The sequence below is a fragment of the Selaginella moellendorffii genome, unplaced genomic scaffold, assembly GCF_000143415.4.
Source record: "Selaginella moellendorffii unplaced genomic scaffold, v1.0 SELMOscaffold_43, whole genome shotgun sequence".
In the NCBI taxonomy this organism is placed as follows: Eukaryota; Viridiplantae; Streptophyta; class Lycopodiopsida; order Selaginellales; family Selaginellaceae; genus Selaginella; species Selaginella moellendorffii.
In genome coordinates this window covers 120,762-137,990 of record NW_003314304.1, presented here as the reverse complement: position 1 = coordinate 137,990, position 17,229 = coordinate 120,762, and the positions used below count along the sequence as shown (strand labels likewise).

Genomic DNA, 17,229 nt, shown 5'->3' with positions numbered 1-17,229 from the left:
GGGATGAAGGCTTGTCCGAGCACCAGTGGATGGACCTTCGACCTTGCCGAACACTGTCATGCGAGTGGCAAGAACAAGTCGTCCTGATCGCGTCCATACCTCTGTCCTCTCGGCCCCAGGGGACCGAAAAAGAATAAGGCCGGTGCATGGTCGACACCAGCAAGTAGTTTCCATCAGGAGATGGATCCACGAAAGTGTACACCGCAACCTCGCCAAGCACCAGCTGATCGACATCTCCGGACGTGGACACGAGAAGGAGCTCGCTGGTAGCATAGTAATCGAACACGTCTTACGTTCGGTTCTGCACGACCAGCTTTTCCTCGGTCATGAAAACCTTGGGACATGGTGGGGTGAGTGGTTTCTTGGGTGGAGGACCCCGAGCGCTTGTAACAACGCAGGCTATCAGAGTCGAGGGATCCAGCCACGGGTATCTAACGCGAGAGTGAATTAGAAAAGAACATCACGTACGTAGGCTGGAAGTTGATGGCTTACGAATCGAATAAGTCGTTTGGAGGTCCATTGAGCTCTCTAGCTTCTAGCGTTTGCACTTCCGCCATCCAAAGTGCCAGATCCCTCCTTGTCCTGTCCTCCTGTGAGAAAGTTTGGATTCCATTACATGAGAGAGGAGTACCTTGTCCATCCCCCAAAGAGCGAATGCAAGGTGACTACCATCAGGCGACCTGGGATGGAGATACACACAAGCCACTCAAGAAAACAAAGGACCAGCTGACAAAGTTGATCCTAGCACCGGGTGGCAACCCGGAAACGAGACGCTCCACTCCCACAAGCCCGTCGTCGGACAAGGACGAGGCCGACGTAGGACGACCTGTGCGTGAGAGAGAGAGCAAAGAACACGCTAGAACTCCAAGAACGAGGAAAAGCAACGTCGGCTGCGACAGTTGCATTCCGGATCAATGCGAAGCCCCGCTTGAGCTCCGGACGAGCAAGCTCTGACAGCGTCATGAACAGGATGTTGTCGCGCTTGGGTGAGAAATGGATTGGGAGGAGCGTCCACAATCCTCCTGATTTCTGGGGCTGGCAATTGTTATAGCCGTCAACTCAGCTTCAGGGGCATATTTGTCACAGGTTCAAGGATGGAAGTTGCTCGTTGAAAAAGCTTGGAATATGCTAGTACCAGCTTCTAGGCTTGAGTAACCCCTTCTAGCTGTGCACTTCCGGCTTCCTCCAGCCTCTCCAGGTAACTATAACTGTCTCTTGCTCTAAGTCCCTCAGCTTATGATCCTTGACTTTTGGAGTCTTGATAGTTCTCTGGAATGAAAAACATCATTCTAATATGGAATTGGTGTCTCTTCTTTAACATGAATCCTATATGGCAACCACTGAGACTGAGTATGTCTTCCTGCCACCTTCTCATCTACTCACACATTAGCATTTGACAGTACCATCTCAGGGTGGAATGAGATGTGCCACAATGCAAATCTTTGGCTCATCTAGAGTGCATGAGGTTTTTATTCAAACAAAAGAAGAACGTTTTAGCATCCTTCCATTGTCACTGAATTTCTCCCCTCTTCTCCTCCAGCACCCAAGTGTCATCCTAGGTGAGTGGATGACCTTGCAGGCCATCACCTCGCTCTGCATTCTGAGGTTGCTGTACTTCATGCATCGTCTTCCTTTTCCTAGTAGCAGAGGCAGCCGTAGCAAGTGGTCCCTGATATCCCACTTTTTGACAGTTATTATCCTTTGCAGAAAACCATTACAATAGTAAATATGCAGAAAAGGAGAACACTAACCAAAACTTTCTTTGCATTTGTTGTAGACGATGCTCTAGTCGTTGAAGGACAGGTGTCCATTCAAATCCTTGTTTATCATGAGCAGGTTCTACAAAATTTTGCTTCCAAAACTCCTAGACCAGCAAAAGAATGTAAGAAAGACTAAGACTAAAATGACAATAGCAAAACTTGCCAATGACACCTCGTCCTTGGCTGCCTGATGAATTCCATATTCTCCAGAAACTCTGTTACAGATTAAATGAGAAAAAGAATGTTTAGAACCATTGACTACCTTTATAAGCCGATTTCTGTGATAGACATTGAATCCTTGCACATTTATGTGCTGGCTAGCATCCTTCAAAAACCCAAGGTGTACTATTGCAGACATCTACACCCAAAAAAGACATAAATTTTCAAAGAACAAAAAAAAAAGATGAAACACTTACATATTGTCCATCCTTTGGCTTGTAAACCACCTCTTCAATATGTGTTACATCACTCAAAGTATTATGGTGTAAAATCTCTTGGTTCCAAAGGGTGATCTTGAAATTATTTGGCAGTAGAGAATATTGGTACAGAAAGACATGTTTTGCACTGAGATATTTTTCCGCCATATAAGCACGTTCTCCGCCACCCCTAATTTGAATATCCTTGAAGGGAGTCAGCAAAGTAAACCATTGCAAAAAATTCAAAGCATACTTGAGAGGATCTGATTCAAAGTCCAACTCTAGCCGCTGCTGCTCATCCTCCCAGAGATTGTAGATGATCATTCTAGTGCCTTGGTCTTTGATTTTCTTGAACTGGAATCATATAGACACATAACTTAAGATTGCTAGTCTGGAGACACATAACTTAAGATTGCTAGTCTGGAGTGCGAATGGATTCTTCAGATTGATAAGGACTCCATTTCGTGATTGTGTTCGTGCGACATTTCCAATCCTGATGTGTACCTCTTTGGACCTCTCTCAACTCACCGCCATGCTCTTCATAATCTAGCAGAAATTAGGAACAAAGTGAATTTACAATACATAGAATATATGGAATTTTCTCTGTTGTGTACTGTAGGAATTATGACATCTTGTTGCATTGTGTCACAGAGGAAGCTATAAGAGATGTAACATAAAACAGGCTTACAATAGGTTTTTGTGAAGTACCGTCCAAAGCGCATTTGTGGCTTGTTGCATTGGAGTGAAGAAACGTTTGCACGCTGAAACCGTCGTAATCTCCAGCGCCTCGTTCCTGATGGGAAAAAAATCGAGGAAATCGGGAGGCATCAGCTCGATCTTTGGCCTCCTGTGCTGATCGCCTGGGCCTCCTCTCCCGCCAGCTCCTCTTCGTTCGGTTGTGCTAGCTACCATCCGGCTGGCACCGGCGCCACCCGCATTGCGCTCATCCTCCTCCGCCATCCCCTTACACAAATTAGGAGAACGAGAGCGATGTTAACGTTGGGTTATTCCCTTTGATCAACACGAGATTTTTTGTGCAGCATTTCAGGGAGGACGTGGGCGATTGGCGAGCGGCTCAAAACATTAATGGTATTCTCTGCTAAGGAATTTTATCAGATCAAAACAAGAAGGTTCAATCTTCCAATCTTAGGAAGTTAATGCAGAGTGATTTATGTGAGCAAGTCCAGACGAGTGCTTCGATCCTAGCTGATGTTGCGTTAAGTTACGTTCGGACAAGTGTAGAACCGAGGGAATATTCCATTTGCCGCCACATCAGTATTAGGGTCACGACCATTGGAGCAAGCACTAGCATGTAAAAAACGGTCGATCACCGTATATAAGGAAGTGAAGTGAAGCAGAATAAAGGATGCCTTGACAAAGAATTCCTCGATGAAGTGGTCTAGCCAACCAAACCAAGCTACCATCTTCTCTTTTATATCCTCATTATCAAGAAACATAAAACCGTAGAACATCAGAAAATAATGTTGCAGGGTCCTCATACGTGGAAAGGCGAGCGCGAACCCAAACAATGGAACTTAATCTTTATGGGAAAAAAAGTGTTTTCTATATATATAAATCGATTCGTTTTTCTAGCTCCAAGACTTGGGCAGCTGCCTGATGTTGATCTCATGCTTGACCTTGGAATGCCTTTCCAGATTCTTATCAGTTTCCAGTAATTCCTGCCAACCACGAGCAAAAAAGGCATGGAGAGTCTCTCAAAAGCACATAACTACATACCTCGGCAGCGGCCCTGGCTTGCAGCAATATATCGTTGTCTTCGCCCAGGCGAGCCAGCACGAACTCCAAGTGTGTTCCTGACTGCCTCTTCCCGAGCAAATCACCCGGCCCTCGCATCTTCAAGTCCTCTTCCGCCAGCCGGAACCCATCGGTGGTGCTCTCGAGTAGCTTGAGTCGCTCCACGGCCGTATCGCAGCACGTAAGGAGTATGCAAAACGATTTCCTCGTCCCTCGTCCCACCCGGCCTCTTAGCTGGTGGAGCTGCGCCAGGCCGTAGCCCTCTGCCGACTCTATCAGCATCACGGTCGCCTCTGGAACGTCGATGCCAACCTCCACCACCTTGGTCGCCACCAGGATCTGGCATTCTCCCTCGCGAAACCGTTTGAGTTCTTGGTTGCGCAGGTCTGGCTTCATCCGGCCGTGCGCGAGCGCGCACTTGTAGTCTTTGAATTCCTTCACAACCTTGTCGAACTCGGTGACGGCGGCTCGCTGGTGCTCGAAAGAGCTTGATTCGTTGATGAGAGGATAAACGAAAAAGGCCCTGCCTCCATTCTCGAGCTCTGCCCTCACCAGCTGCAAAACACTTGTCAGACAGATTCATCGCAGTGCTCCTACTATTACCTCGTAAGCTCTCCTGCGTCCTCCTTCGTCATCTGGAAGAACATAAGTGTCTACAGGCTGCCTTCCCGGAGGTATCTCATTAATCTACATGAATGGAAGTAAGCAAAAGCGTGAGAAGGAAACGAGCACAAACCTGGCTCAAACTCATGTCTCCATGACACGTTAAGGCAAGTGAACGAGGAATCGGCGTAGCAGACATGAGCAAAACATGTGTAGTGCTCGCCAGTCTCGCTCTTTCCAGATCAGCATCGTCCAGATCCGGCTCGACGGCCTCAGAAGCGTGTGCCTGCCAACAACGCTATCTCAGAAGATCAGCCTTCATTTAAGAAAATGCGTACCGTTTTCAAACGATCTCTCTGTCCAACACCAAACCTATGCTGCTCGTCAATAACAGCCAGTCCCAGCGCCGGGAAATTAGTCGAATTGGATATAAGAGCGTGCGTACCGAGAATTAGAGAGATTTCTCTGTTGGCGATACCCTGGAAGGAAAAGAAATGTAATAAGCAGAAAAATTTGAGTAAATCTCACTTCTCGGACTAGACGAGCTTCACCCGCACTTAAAGATCCGGAAAGAAGCGCTATCTTTGGTCTATCCTTCTCATCCAGCACTTCAAGCCAGGACAGGAACTGTTTGTAATGTTGCGAGACTACAAAATCCGTGGGTGCCATAAGAGCTGCCTGCGCGATACGGTATTAGTATAGAAAGGTGACGAATTTCATGAAAAATACCTGGTATCCTGAACTGACCACGTCAAGAAGTGCGAGAAATGCCACTATAGTCTTCCCACAGCCAACATCTCCCTGCAATGAACGTGAAGTCAGAAGCATACCAAAGCAAGGAACAAAATATGCACCTGTAAGAGACGGCTCATTGGAGCTTGCTGACGCAAATCCCACATGATCTCAGAGGCAGCCTTGATCTGCCCAGCAGTCAACTTGAAAGGAAGCGCATTCAAGACTTTCAGACTTAGAGATGACCACTTATCCATTTCCAGCTCATTGTTTACGGTACTTCCTCTCAAGCAGTTTCTTTGGAGAAGAAACGCCAACTGTAAGATATATATGGTCATCAGCCTCATGGTTCACTAGAATCTTACTAGACCTGAAGATAGAAGTAGTCGTCAAACACGATTCTTCGCCTAGCTACATTTGCCCCTTGGAGATTAGTAGGCTGATGAAGGGTGGAATAGGCCTGAAATGGAGGCATGTAAGTAGAAACAACAACGTTAATAAAGACAAACCTGTTCTATACTCAGAAGATCGTACTTGTCTCGCACTTCAGTGGGAAGAGGATCTATATCCGTCGGTAATCCTTTCAGCAACCTATGCAGCTTTCAAAAATCAGCTGCACTGGTTTGCGTTAATTACCTCTGTATAAACACTTGTATCTTCTTCGGATTTAAAAGACCCTTCGATGAGTACACAGGATATGCTTCTCCGTCGTTTCGAAGCTGGTCAAAATCCTCGCCGTCAATAACTTTAACCGCATACTCTTTTAGCAAAAAGTGAGATTTTCTATTCATCGCTTTCACCTGTAAGGTGAGAAGAAACTGTTAAGCAATATCAAAGTGTGCGATGCAATACCTTGCCACTAACTGCTGCTTTGGAACCTTCAGGGTAACCCGAGGCCGTTTTGTTCAAAAACCAGCTCGATGTAAAACGTGGGCCTTGAAAGAACCTCTTGATGTGCAGGAATACGGTATTTTCATCAACTTCGTCATCACAAGGCCTTAGGCATTCCTGGGCAATCTTACAGTTCACAATGACTTCAAGCATAGCCAGAGTGTCTTTGATTTTCGAGGCCCTGCAGAAACGTGTCCCGTAGTAAGTTTTTGAAGACGTGTCACAATAGTTTTACCTGGTCATAACAATTGTCCCAAACAATGCCACAGATTGTCCATCCTCCAAAGTGTCGGTGGGGCTTTCAAAGCTCACATGAGCACGAGGAAAATGGTTGAGTAGACTACGAGCCTAAAACAAAAACTTGTCAGACACTTTCGAGGAGAATGCGACGTTTACCGTGTAAAAGCCGTTTTCTTGTAGCTGCGATCGTTGATATGGCGTGAAGCATTTCATGTCGCTTATTAGCGTGTCCAGTTTCCATCTCTCGTTCTCTGTATCAATGCTTCTGGTCTCTGAGGCCTGATATAGCAAACTGGACACGCTCTTAGTACGTTGGGATGGCGATGGCTGGCTTTGTTCTTTGCTTGGAGGTAACTCCAGTAGTGATTTGCTTGAACTTTGTATAGCTTTGTTAACATCCGGCTTTTGCTTCGCTGGGCGAACCACAATCTTTTTTGAGCTAAAAAGATCAACTGGCTCACTGCTTCCATACACAATCGAAGGGTTCTGAGTTAAAGCTTGGGAAGATGAAATACCTTCATCCCTTTTCACGCAGTTCTCATGAGAAAGATCTTGAGAAGCTTCGACCACTGCAATCTCGTGATCAACAATATCTCTGGCGCAAGAAAACCCCTGGATCTGCGCGACCTGTACATTCACATTCACTCAAAACATCATAGGTTTCAAGTGAAATACCCTGTCAAGGAGTTGAATTCTCTGCTCACAGTCCATTTGACCGTAAGACTGAGCATCTTGGGCCAAATTTTGAATGACTTCAAAACTTTTCAAGTCTCTTTCTCCTCTCTCAGCATGTATTGAAAGCTGCGATCGTAGAAAGTCGCTAAACCTGAAAGTAAGTAAGAGACCAGAAAAACAAAGAAAGAACAATTTACTTTCTTGTACTGCCAGCGGAATTGCAAAAGCCCTTGGTAGCCTCGTAGACAATAGCTTTGACAAGCTTCGAATCGTCGATCTTCTGTGAAAGAATTTCTCTTACAAAAAATAAAAGAAAAAATAACAGGACTTACGAATGCATTCGATGAATCACCTGACGAAGTACAAAACCGGCAGTTACGCCCTGGATAAAGAACTGGTTATGACCTGTCAAAGTAAAAATGATATACTAACCAGCAAGCGTCGCAGATAGCCACCACAATTTTGGGGAACTACATCTAAACTCTCCAAAAACACTAAAGGGTAGAGACCTGCGGTGTGCCACTAACGACACCGAGCTCATGCAGCGCCGATTCTTGTAGCTACAAGCTCGTAGAATCGTCTTTGTTGGCCAAACTTCTATCATTTGCGTCATCTTCTACTAAAGCTGACATTGTGATCTACTATTTACCTGCAAAAACCATAAGAACAAAGCAACAATGTCAAGACGATTCAAAAGAAAATGAAGAAAGAAAAAATTTACGCTGCTTCGGTTCGTGGTAAACGTAAGGATCATCTGGCTCTTGACTGCAAGCTTATCACATTCATCACAGAGGAAAAAACAGAGAAAAGAAGACAGCACTAGAGATCGAGAAAATACCCAGGCTCAGAGCGCATGCATCGCCACCAAAGTTTTGCACGCCCAGGCACACAGCTCCAGCCCTCAAAAAGCGACTGATCACCACAATGCAACAAAGAAGAGCTAAAATCGTGAAAGAAGAAGCAGAAGAAAACCCTGACAAACGAGAATGCGGGCAGCAGCTTACGCACATTGATGAAGTCCTCGAGCCGATCGTCGCAGCGGTGAGGGCGAGGCTTCGCGATTGGCCTCCCGACGGAATCGACCATCCTGCCCCTGCTGCCGCCGCTCCCCTCCTCCGCCATAGCCGAGCAAACGAGCAAAATATATTGCGCTTTCCCTAGAACCCTAAAAATTATAACCTAGGGATTTGGATATGGCATTCATGGAAGTGTGAGCAAGATCTAGGAATTCTCTAGAGCTAGGGTTGGATTGGGGGGAGTATGGCGAGCACCGGGCAGAGGAAGATCGCAATCGCGGTGGATTTGAGCGATGAGAGTGCGTATGCCGTGCGGTGGGCGGTGGAGAACTATCTCCGCCCGGGCGATAGCGTGATCCTCCTTCATGTCCGCCCCACCAGCGTTCTCTATGGCGCCGATTGGGGCGTGGTCGACCACGCCGTGTCCTTCGACGACGAGGAATCCCAGCAGAAGATGGAGGACGATTTCGACGCATTCACGTCGTCCAAGAGCCTGGATCTGGCGCGGCCGCTGCTGGAATCCAAGCTCCCACACAAAATCCACATTGTCAAGGACCACGACATGAAGGAGCGGCTGTGCCTCGAGGTGGAGCGCCTGGGCGTGAATGCCCTCATCTTGGGCAGCCGGGGGTTTGGGGCTTCCAAGCCGCCCGCCAGGAAGGGGCGGCTGGGCAGCGTCAGCGATTACTGCGTCCAGCACTGCGTCTGCCCGGTGGTGGTGGTGAGATTTCCAGAGGAGAGCGATGGCGCTGGCGGCGGCGGCGGCTTGAGCAACGATGCTCTGGCGGGGACCAAGAGCGAGGATGGCGATGCCGCGGCTGATAATCCTCCCGCCGCTGCGCAGGTCTGATCGTGAATCGATCGATCGATCGATCGGCGCAAGTGAGACGCTGTAAATATTTGTCTTTCTTGGTTTTTTAGAGTTAGGTTTCTTGAGGGGTATCAAAGAATATTCTCCGGGTCAGCGAATTAGGGTTCTTGAGGGTATCAAGGAATATTTCCCGTTTTTCTATAGGGCATGTAATGAAGGGAAATTTGTCTGGCGAGAGATATTTTCACTCTCCTGGTTCTTAGGTATGGCGGCAGTGAGAGATTGCTAGGGTTTTGGGGGAAAGACGATTCTCCAGGTGAGAGGGGGGGGGGGGGTCTCTTGGCGATTGACGAGAAAAGCATGCTTGTATGAGCGCGGAGAGCTGGAAATCCTTCTCGCCGCGGGCGATGTCCACTTCCACAAACCTGCTGGTGCTTGTGGGAATTGGCATTGCCGGATTGCTCATCTTCTCCCGGCGCCAGCGAAAGGGCGTCCGCGCCGGCAACGGGGCATTCATCCAGTACCTGGAGCTCAATCCGCCGCCAGCCCCGCCGCCTCCCAGAGCTCCGCCGCCGCTCGCCGGGCTCACTTTCGCCGTCAAGGACATGTATGTTCTCTTTGTTGTGCTGCGTCACAAAGCTTTCTTGTGCGTGTGTTCTTTCCAGTTTTGATATCGAGGGGTTTATCACGGGTTTTGGAAACCCCGACTGGCTCAAGACCCATGGACCCGCGACACAAACCGCTTTCGTTGTCCAGCTCCTTGTTCGTGCTGGAGCGGCGTGCATTGGAAAGACGCATATGGATGAGCTAGCTTACAGGTGATTCTTTTTCGTGAGAACTAGGTGCTTACACAGTTTCGATTCTCTTTTGCGAGCAGTATCAATGGTGAGAACAAGCATTATGGAACGCCTATCAATCCCGCGTCACCGAGCAGAGTCCCGGGTGGGTCTTCTAGCGGTTCTGCTGTGGCCGTGGCTGCTGGCCTAGTTGATTTTGCTCTAGGTGAGTTAAAGTTGTTTAAATCGTCTTAGCTTAAGCAGGTATGTTTGTCTAGGAACTGATACTGGCGGAAGTGTGAGAGTTCCTGCTGCCTTCTGTGGCATCATCGGGTTCCGACCTTCGCATGGAACGATCTCGACGTCTGGAGTTATTCCGATGGCTCAGAGCTTTGATACCGTTGGTAGGCCTTTTTTTTCAAGTTCATGTTATATGTCTTGATTCTGTAATGTCAGGATGGTTTGCAAAGGAGCCGAATGTTCTTCGACAAGTTGGCTACGCTTTGCTGCAGCAACCATTCATGGAACCCAGACAACCACAACGGGTGATCATGGCAGATGACTGCTTTACCCTCAGCTCTGCTCCTCCGGAGCGAACCAAGGCGGTCGTTGCCCGATGCTTTGAACGGGTGCTTGGTAGTAAGTGGTTGTGTTTACTCAGATTAGAGAACCAACTTCGGCGCGTTTTGCAGAAAAAACAATGTCTAACATGGATATTGGCCCATATCTCCTAAGCAAGTCACCCAGCCTGCAGGCCTTTTGCGATGAAACAGCGTCTTCTCCACTTGTAGGATTATCGAAAGCTCTCAGTTTGATACAGAGGTACTGTTTTCTTGCAACCGCTTCATTTATTGTTTGCCATCTCAGGTTTGAATTCAAGACAAATCATGAAGCTTGGCTGAGCGGAGTGAACCCAGATCTGGGACCTGGTATTCTCGAAAGAGTAAGAGCCGCATTGAAGACCACTGCAGAGGAAATTGTTCTTGCTATGAGTGTGAAGGCTGAAGTGTTCGCTGCAATGAGCGATCTTATGAAGGCAAGTATATCATGATGTTTATCGCATTTGTTGACGCCAAGGTGGCTTTGCAGGACGATGTTCTACTTGTGCTTCCCACAACTCCTGGTCCACCACCAAAGCTAAACACGAAGGGAAAAGCGCTGGATGACTATCGTGAAAAAGCATTTGCGTTGCTTGCGATTGCTGGGATGTCCGGCTGCTGTCAGGTGAGGCTGTGTGGTCCTCCGTATATGCAGACTTAAACTTCGTTTTCCTTTCTAGGTGTCGATGCCTGTAGGGACTTTTGACGATGCGCCTCTTGCATTCTCGGTAATGGCAAGACAAGGTGGTGATCGCTTTTTACTTGATGCGGTCCTTGCACTGCATGTGATGGTGAAAGAGGACCTCAAAAACAGTGCGCTGCCGCTAGTTAACGCGAAAACAAACGCGGCGGAAGCCGCGAAAGAGAAGGTACTTTCGTACGCCACCTCTCTATAGTATAGATCTCAACTGACCTTTGCGTTGCATTGCAGGGAAATCTCGCTTTCAAGAACAAGGACTACCACAAGGCTGTCAGCCATTACTCGGAAGCTATTCGCTTAGATCCTTTGAACAGCACGTACTACAACAACAGGGCTGTTGCTCATCTCTCGATGTGCAGGTAAAAGAAAGAAAAAGTCTCTTTTTTACGTTTTTCTTTTTCAACATTTGGCCGGCAAGCTCAGGACGTGTAATCTGTTTATTTTTTATTGGCTGCAGCTTCCTACAAGTTGAGGAGGATTGCAGCAAGGCCATTGATCTGGACAAGAAGGTACGCATTTGTCAAAGTTTGTGTGTTCTTATCTATAAGCACTCATGGCATTTGCGTGTACGTGTGTTACAGAATGTTAAAGCGTACCTTAGAAGAGGCACTGCAAGGGAAGCTCTGGGCTCTTACCACGAAGCGCACGACGGTATCTTTGTTTTCTCGCGATTTTTTTAGATCGTCGGTGCTAATGCTTCCATTTTCTATGGTTTTTCTTGATAGATTTTCGGCAAGCTCTCGTCTTGGAGCCTACAAACAGGACGGCCCTCGATGCAGTGAAGCGATTAAAGAAGGTTTTGTTTGACTAGGTTGAGAGAAACACTTCCAAGAAACAGAGAGAGCGTGAGAGTTCGCGGGATTTTAAAGTTTGGCGGATTGTTCGTGGATATACTTTTGTGTGTGACGTGGCGCTGGCGCGGCCGCACAATCCGGCGACGTGTCTAGATGCTCTGGGTGGCGTGGCGTCCGGCGTGGCAGTTCACAAAATTGCATTGCGGGTTTTGCGTCCTCAGTTAGCCCTGGGATAAAAAAACAAAATACAAAGATGATGTCGAGAAGCAATGTCAATGGGATGCGTGGAGGAGCTATGGCGGCCGGAGCTGCGGCAAGCTGGAGTGGCGGCAGCGGCGGCGGCGGCGGCTGGATCGATCGCGCTAGGGTGAGGCCCGCGACGCTGGGATGAGAGGGATTTTGGCGCAGCGCCATGCTCAGGGTTTGAGGAAATATGGGGGGAGCGCCTAGGGTTTTGGGGGGATTGCGCTGCGTGGCCGTGACGATCGAGCAGGGCAGGCTGCTGTGGAAGGATCGGCTGGGCAAAATGAGGCTCCTGGAGGATCACGGCAGGAATTTCGGTATTTGAGGCATGGTCGGGGAGAAGAACCCGGGAGCTTGGATGTCTTCTGAAGGTCCGGATGGGATTCCGGGCGCCGGCATCAAGCCTTCGAGCTGGCGGCCCAGGGTTCTTGGCTTCCAGCCTTATAATTCCATGCGGAGCTCGCCAGAGACGAGCTTCCGCGCCATAGCTCCTCCACGGGTACGTTGTTCTTTGGATTTTTTGGTACTTTGCTCACGTAACACACGAGAATTTACACGTTTCTCCGTGCTTGTCGCAGATATGTGTTAGGCTTACAAAATTTATAGTCGAAACTTATCGCTCCTGCAATCCCTCTTTCACGTACTCGGATACTTTTAATCCAAAGAGGTACTTGACGAACCCATCCGCTGGAGTGTCTAACAATGGTTTGGACAATAAGAACTCAGATCTCATTCTCGCAGTGAATGGGATCATTTACAACCCCAAGCACAGGTTTGTGGAATTGGAGTTTGAGCGCGAGCTGAGCCTGTTTTGGCAGATATGTTGTCAAGGAAATGCTTGGCCAAGGGACATTTGGTCAGGTTGTAAAATGCTGGTCCGATCGCGAGAATGGCTACGTTGCCGTGAAAGTGATCAAGAACCAACCTGCCTACTATCAACAGGCTCTGGTGGAGATTGAGATATTGAAAATGGTAAGATCCTTTTTTGCGTACATAGAATGCCACCTAATGTAGAGATTTTCACCAGCTCAATCGGGACTTCGATCCAGACAATCAACACCATATTGTACGCATTTTGGACTGGTTTCTGTTCGAGCAACACCTTTGTATTGCTTTCGAGCTGCTCTCCCACAACCTGTATGCCATTTGCCCCTCTCCTTTCTTTTTTTTTCCGTTTCGTGATTCGCTCGATCTGTGCCTTTTAGATACGAGCTTATCAAAGTCAACCGTCACAGGGGGATTTCGTTGCATCTGCTTCGGATCTTCACAAAACAGGTACTGGCGTTCATACGAAAACTTACGATATAAGAGCCTTTTCTTTCAGATTCTTGACTCCTTGGGTGTTCTTCGGAACGCAGGTGTAATTCATTGCGATTTGAAGCCGGAAAACATTCTGCTTTCCACCAGGTGACATATGAGGTGTCGCTCAATTTCTGGGCTGACGGTGATTTCTTCTTCTAGTCTCAAGTCGGGTGAAATCAAGCTCATTGATTTTGGCTCTGCGTGCTTAGAGCACCGTACCGTATACAAATACATACAGGTAATCATCTCCAATGCCGAGAACGCATGAAGAACAGTTCTATTGACTTCTGCAGAGTCGATACTACCGGTCTCCAGAAGTTGTTCTTGGTCATCCATATACCACCGCAATCGACATGTGGTCGCTTGGATGCGTGGCAGCTGAGCTTTTCCTTGGCCTACCTTTGTTTTCGGGTGAATCAGAGTATGATTTACTCCGACGCATGATTGATACACTGGGGTATGTTTGACGGTTTGATTTTCAAAAATAATTCTTTTCTTGTTCAGGTGTCAACCGCCGGATCAGCTTCTACGGGATTCCGCAAACACGAGCAAGTATTTTAAAACTGTGTCTGCTGCTCCTCCTTCAAGCGGTGGTATGGCTGTGTATCAGTTTCTTACAGTAAGCGAAGTTAAAGCTGTAAGTTTTGCAATCCATCTTGTTATTGTGAGTTCACGTCATTATGCTCACTGCAGAGGGAATCAAAGGAACCTCTAGTTGGGAAAAGCTATTTTAGACATACGAAGCTGGAAGACATTATTTCGAAGTATCCGTACAAAAGTTCACTGTCGGCGGAGGAGCAAGAAGCTGGTAACTGTCTGAAGATTTCGTTAAGCTGGATGATGTAATACTGCATGTTCGATTCAGAACGCCAGAGACGATTAAGCTTCTTGGACTTTTTACGGGGTCTTGTGCGCTTCGACCCGAAGAGCCGTTGGACGCCTCACCAGGTTTGTCTCCTGTTTTTTATTTTTTTGTCTACCTTTCCAATAACATCAGCCACGTTGCATTTCAGGCGGCACAACATCCTTTTGTCACCGAACAACCTTTCACCGGCCCTTTTGAACCACTTCCTGAGACGCCTCGAACTGTAATTGCTATGGTTTTCCTTGTGTCGAGTCTGATCGTTTTTTTCTGCAGCCTGTTGGTCATCCAATGACTGTGGAGCATAATCCTGGAGCGGGCCATTGGTTCGGTGCGGGGCTCTCCCCTCAGGTTTGTGCACACGTGAATTGTCATTTTTTTACTTAACGCTCTGGTTCTTCAGGTCTCGCATATTCCCGTCCCCCTGCCACCGTATAGCAGCCCTCAGTATTACGGAGGACAATTTTCTTTTGCTAGCAGCTACGGTAGCTGCGGTAGCTACGGAAGCTGTGATGGATATGGTATGGGTGGCAGCTACACAGGAAGCTACACTGAAGCCAGCAATATGTATTGCAATTACCCGACGCCACCTCAAATAGGATACGAACAATGGCGAAGGTTACATCCTCCTATACCAGCTGGTTATGGACAACTTGGGAGAAGCCCTTCTAGCAGTGTCTTCACGCCTATGTCGCTCGGAGGGAGTCCGTCGCAGTTCACCCCACCGAGCTCGCAGTTTCCTTCTCCAGGCTCCTCACCTGGAAGATGCGGGCCTCCATCTCCAGCACGATACGGGAAAGCGGCTTCCGTGAGTCATTATAAGCAACGGAGAGGTTTATATGCTCCAATGAACCAAAGTCCTGGATACGACGGTTCCTGGCAGCATATGCCAGCGAATGGTTCGTTTGAAGCACACGGTAGCCACCTCGAGGCTGGACCATCTGGGAGTTACTCACGACCTTATGGACAGTCCCACTTGAGACCAGCAATGAAGTCGAGCAGCTACAAAGCTGGTTCATTGGCATCTTACCTCTCAACATCGGAGACTATAGTCGAAGCCGCGGAGTCTCATCAAGACGCTGGTGACTGGTTTCCAAACGACAGGTTAGAAAGATTTACACCTGGATTCTTACGTGATATTTTGGTTTTGGTCTCTGCAGTATAGACTTGCTAGAAGATGACAGCGGCCATAGGCACCTTCCGGCTGGAGGGACAAACAGGCTAATACCTGGACACGGAGTCCCTGGTCCTTACCATGGTAAGGCTTCAAGGTACAGTCTAGTTGTTTTATCTCACGCATAACCATGTCACTGACACTACATTCTCTTTCCAATCGCAGGCTAAGCGAGCCACTGCATTCTTCTCAAGCCGCCGGCGGTAAGTCAATGCTGCATGGCTCGTTTGATGAGACGCATCACGCCTCATCATCGCATCGCGTTCCCTTCCCTTCGCCCCCTAGCCGATTAAATCAGCCGCTCAGCTCTCAGCATCAAAGGAAGCAGCAGCAACAGCCGCCGCAAGCCTCTCCAGATTTACGCGCGATATACCAACCGGGCTACCCGCATTCATACACAGGTACTTGCTCTCTCCACTTTTCAAGAACTTTTGCCTGACAATGTTCTGTTTTGCCAGGTTTTATTGCTGGATCATATCCCCGTCCGCCAGTATCCAATGAACAGGTCGAGAGGCAGCTAGCTGGAGTAGTTCTCTGAGAGATTTTAAAGAGCGTGGTCCAGTTCCTGGTGGTGGTGTTGGTTGCGCTTGGGCCGGTCATTGATGATGCTAGGTGAGCAATTCGGTTTCCAATCCAAGTCGCTCGCTAAGGTACGAAAAGTATATGATCGATTCAACTACACGACGAATAAGAAACAAGGAAGCTTGAGATTGCATGGGACCAGCGCACGATGATGACCATCGAAAGAACGACGAAGAAAAATGGATTTTAGAATATTTTAAAAGATAATTTAAGATATTTTATGTACGGCACTGGTTTGCCTCGTGTTTCCGGACAGGGCGGTGCTTCGCTGTCGTGTCGAGGAAATAAAAATGGTTTCTACAAAATGTCTTACTGGTCTCGTTCATGGCCCAAAAGCTTCATTCATATACTGTTTACATGGTCCCCAAGAAGCATGAATATATGAAAACAATATATGAATGAATGAAAATGAATGACTCATTGATCACGGAGCTCCGCCATTTTGCAGCGTCCTCCTTTTTGCCTTTCCTCCACTAATTCCAGGCTATGGCGCTCTCTAGAGCTATCTGAGATCTCCACTATCTGTTCTCTTGCTTTTTCTTTTGCCAGGTTTATTGCTGGATCATATCCCCGTCCGCCCGTATCAAACGAACAAGTGGTTGGAATAGTTCCAGTTCCAGACAGCCTTGGGCCTACGACTAATGACGCTAGGTGGATCTAACTGGCAGGCAAGGCATTCAGTTTTCAATCCAAGTCGCTCGCTGAAGCCACATTAAAGGTTTGATCGAATCGGGTCAAACTAAACGACGAATAAGAATTTTAAAAAATTCTGGAAAATTAGAATATTCTATTTTAGTCGAGAATTTCGGTTCATCTATCCCATAAAGGTAAATTAAGAAATTCAAGTATTATTAACGTGATTGCATGTGGTTATCTAGTTGGGATGGCACCATCTACAGAACTTAAGCAATTTGAAAAACATTATTTTGGTGGTGTGACTATGTGTTTTAAACACAAATATGTCAGCAGGGATGCACATGGAGAAACAAAAAAGCCATAAAAAGCAAAGGAACACAAGAAATCAATGAAGTTAATGCCTTATTGCAATTACAATAAGATTCACTTGGTCATGGAAAAACTACTTTACGTAACACCCCAAGCATCTAAAGAAATGTTTTACCCTCACCTTTACATTCATCAATTACATATAAGCTAATTAATTGCTACCTAAATTAAGGCACCTTATTATAAACAAATTACATTAGGGTGCAGTACAATCAAAATACACTTGAGATATCAAAATACACTTCAAAGTCATGATAAATGAAGCATAACTATGCAGAATGATAGGAGACTCA

General features: G+C 47.3%; 4 protein-coding genes across 6 annotated transcripts; 3 read left to right on the top strand and 1 right to left on the bottom strand.

Annotated features, from left to right (window-relative positions):
- Nucleotides 1–3,693: 3,693 nt before the first annotated feature.
- On the bottom strand, nucleotides 3,694–8,155 carry LOC9647044 (ATP-dependent DNA helicase homolog RECG, chloroplastic). 2 transcript variants are annotated; one of them, XM_024684876.1, is made up of 20 exons: nucleotides 7,911–7,979; nucleotides 7,794–7,837; nucleotides 7,505–7,721; nucleotides 7,405–7,454; nucleotides 7,270–7,352; nucleotides 7,073–7,223; nucleotides 6,554–7,024; nucleotides 6,393–6,505; nucleotides 6,119–6,338; nucleotides 5,903–6,066; nucleotides 5,776–5,857; nucleotides 5,637–5,726; nucleotides 5,389–5,583; nucleotides 5,264–5,335; nucleotides 5,063–5,212; nucleotides 4,873–5,013; nucleotides 4,668–4,820; nucleotides 4,535–4,618; nucleotides 3,914–4,486; nucleotides 3,694–3,855 (listed from the first exon to the last, which is right to left on the bottom strand). In XM_024684876.1, the coding sequence occupies exons 3-20, from the start codon at nucleotides 7,683–7,685 to the stop codon at nucleotides 3,766–3,768; spliced, it is 3,063 nt and encodes a 1,020-aa protein (XP_024540644.1). In that variant the 5' UTR covers nucleotides 7,686–7,721; nucleotides 7,794–7,837; nucleotides 7,911–7,979; the 3' UTR covers nucleotides 3,694–3,765. The 2 variants fall into 2 exon arrangements, with proteins under 2 accessions (XP_024540644.1, XP_024540645.1); XM_024684877.1 differs by lacking the exons at nucleotides 7,794–7,837; nucleotides 7,911–7,979 and adding an exon at nucleotides 8,081–8,155.
- An 81-nt stretch (nucleotides 8,156–8,236) lies between these two features.
- On the top strand, nucleotides 8,237–9,052 carry LOC9647043 (universal stress protein PHOS32). The gene has a single exon (XM_002980004.2). The coding sequence runs from the start codon at nucleotides 8,333–8,335 to the stop codon at nucleotides 8,936–8,938; it is 606 nt and encodes a 201-aa protein (XP_002980050.2). The 5' UTR covers nucleotides 8,237–8,332; the 3' UTR covers nucleotides 8,939–9,052.
- Nucleotides 9,053–9,206: 154 nt separating this feature from the next.
- LOC112349800 (translocon at the outer membrane of chloroplasts 64-like) lies at nucleotides 9,207–11,912 on the top strand. Its single transcript, XM_024684878.1, has 13 exons — nucleotides 9,207–9,506; nucleotides 9,565–9,717; nucleotides 9,777–9,901; nucleotides 9,954–10,079; nucleotides 10,132–10,314; nucleotides 10,368–10,497; nucleotides 10,543–10,711; nucleotides 10,765–10,899; nucleotides 10,955–11,143; nucleotides 11,206–11,333; nucleotides 11,432–11,483; nucleotides 11,556–11,625; nucleotides 11,700–11,912. The coding sequence occupies exons 1-13, from the start codon at nucleotides 9,268–9,270 to the stop codon at nucleotides 11,783–11,785; spliced, it is 1,785 nt and encodes a 594-aa protein (XP_024540646.1). The 5' UTR covers nucleotides 9,207–9,267; the 3' UTR covers nucleotides 11,786–11,912.
- A 165-nt stretch (nucleotides 11,913–12,077) lies between these two features.
- Nucleotides 12,078–16,236, top strand: LOC9649589 (dual specificity protein kinase YAK1 homolog). 2 transcript variants are annotated; one of them, XR_002993521.1, is made up of 17 exons: nucleotides 12,078–12,510; nucleotides 12,590–12,783; nucleotides 12,830–12,983; nucleotides 13,039–13,148; nucleotides 13,217–13,286; nucleotides 13,336–13,418; nucleotides 13,473–13,551; nucleotides 13,607–13,770; nucleotides 13,818–13,950; nucleotides 14,007–14,121; nucleotides 14,179–14,261; nucleotides 14,327–14,401; nucleotides 14,452–14,526; nucleotides 14,579–15,279; nucleotides 15,336–15,433; nucleotides 15,515–15,750; nucleotides 15,808–16,236. XR_002993521.1 is itself a non-coding variant. In XM_002980003.2 (17 exons), the coding sequence occupies exons 1-17, from the start codon at nucleotides 12,340–12,342 to the stop codon at nucleotides 15,885–15,887; spliced, it is 2,634 nt and encodes an 877-aa protein (XP_002980049.2). In that variant the 5' UTR covers nucleotides 12,106–12,339; the 3' UTR covers nucleotides 15,888–16,236. The 2 variants fall into 2 exon arrangements, 1 of the variants encoding a protein (XP_002980049.2); XM_002980003.2 differs by having other exon boundaries at nucleotides 12,106–12,510; nucleotides 15,336–15,446.
- Nucleotides 16,237–17,229: the final 993 nt, after the last annotated feature.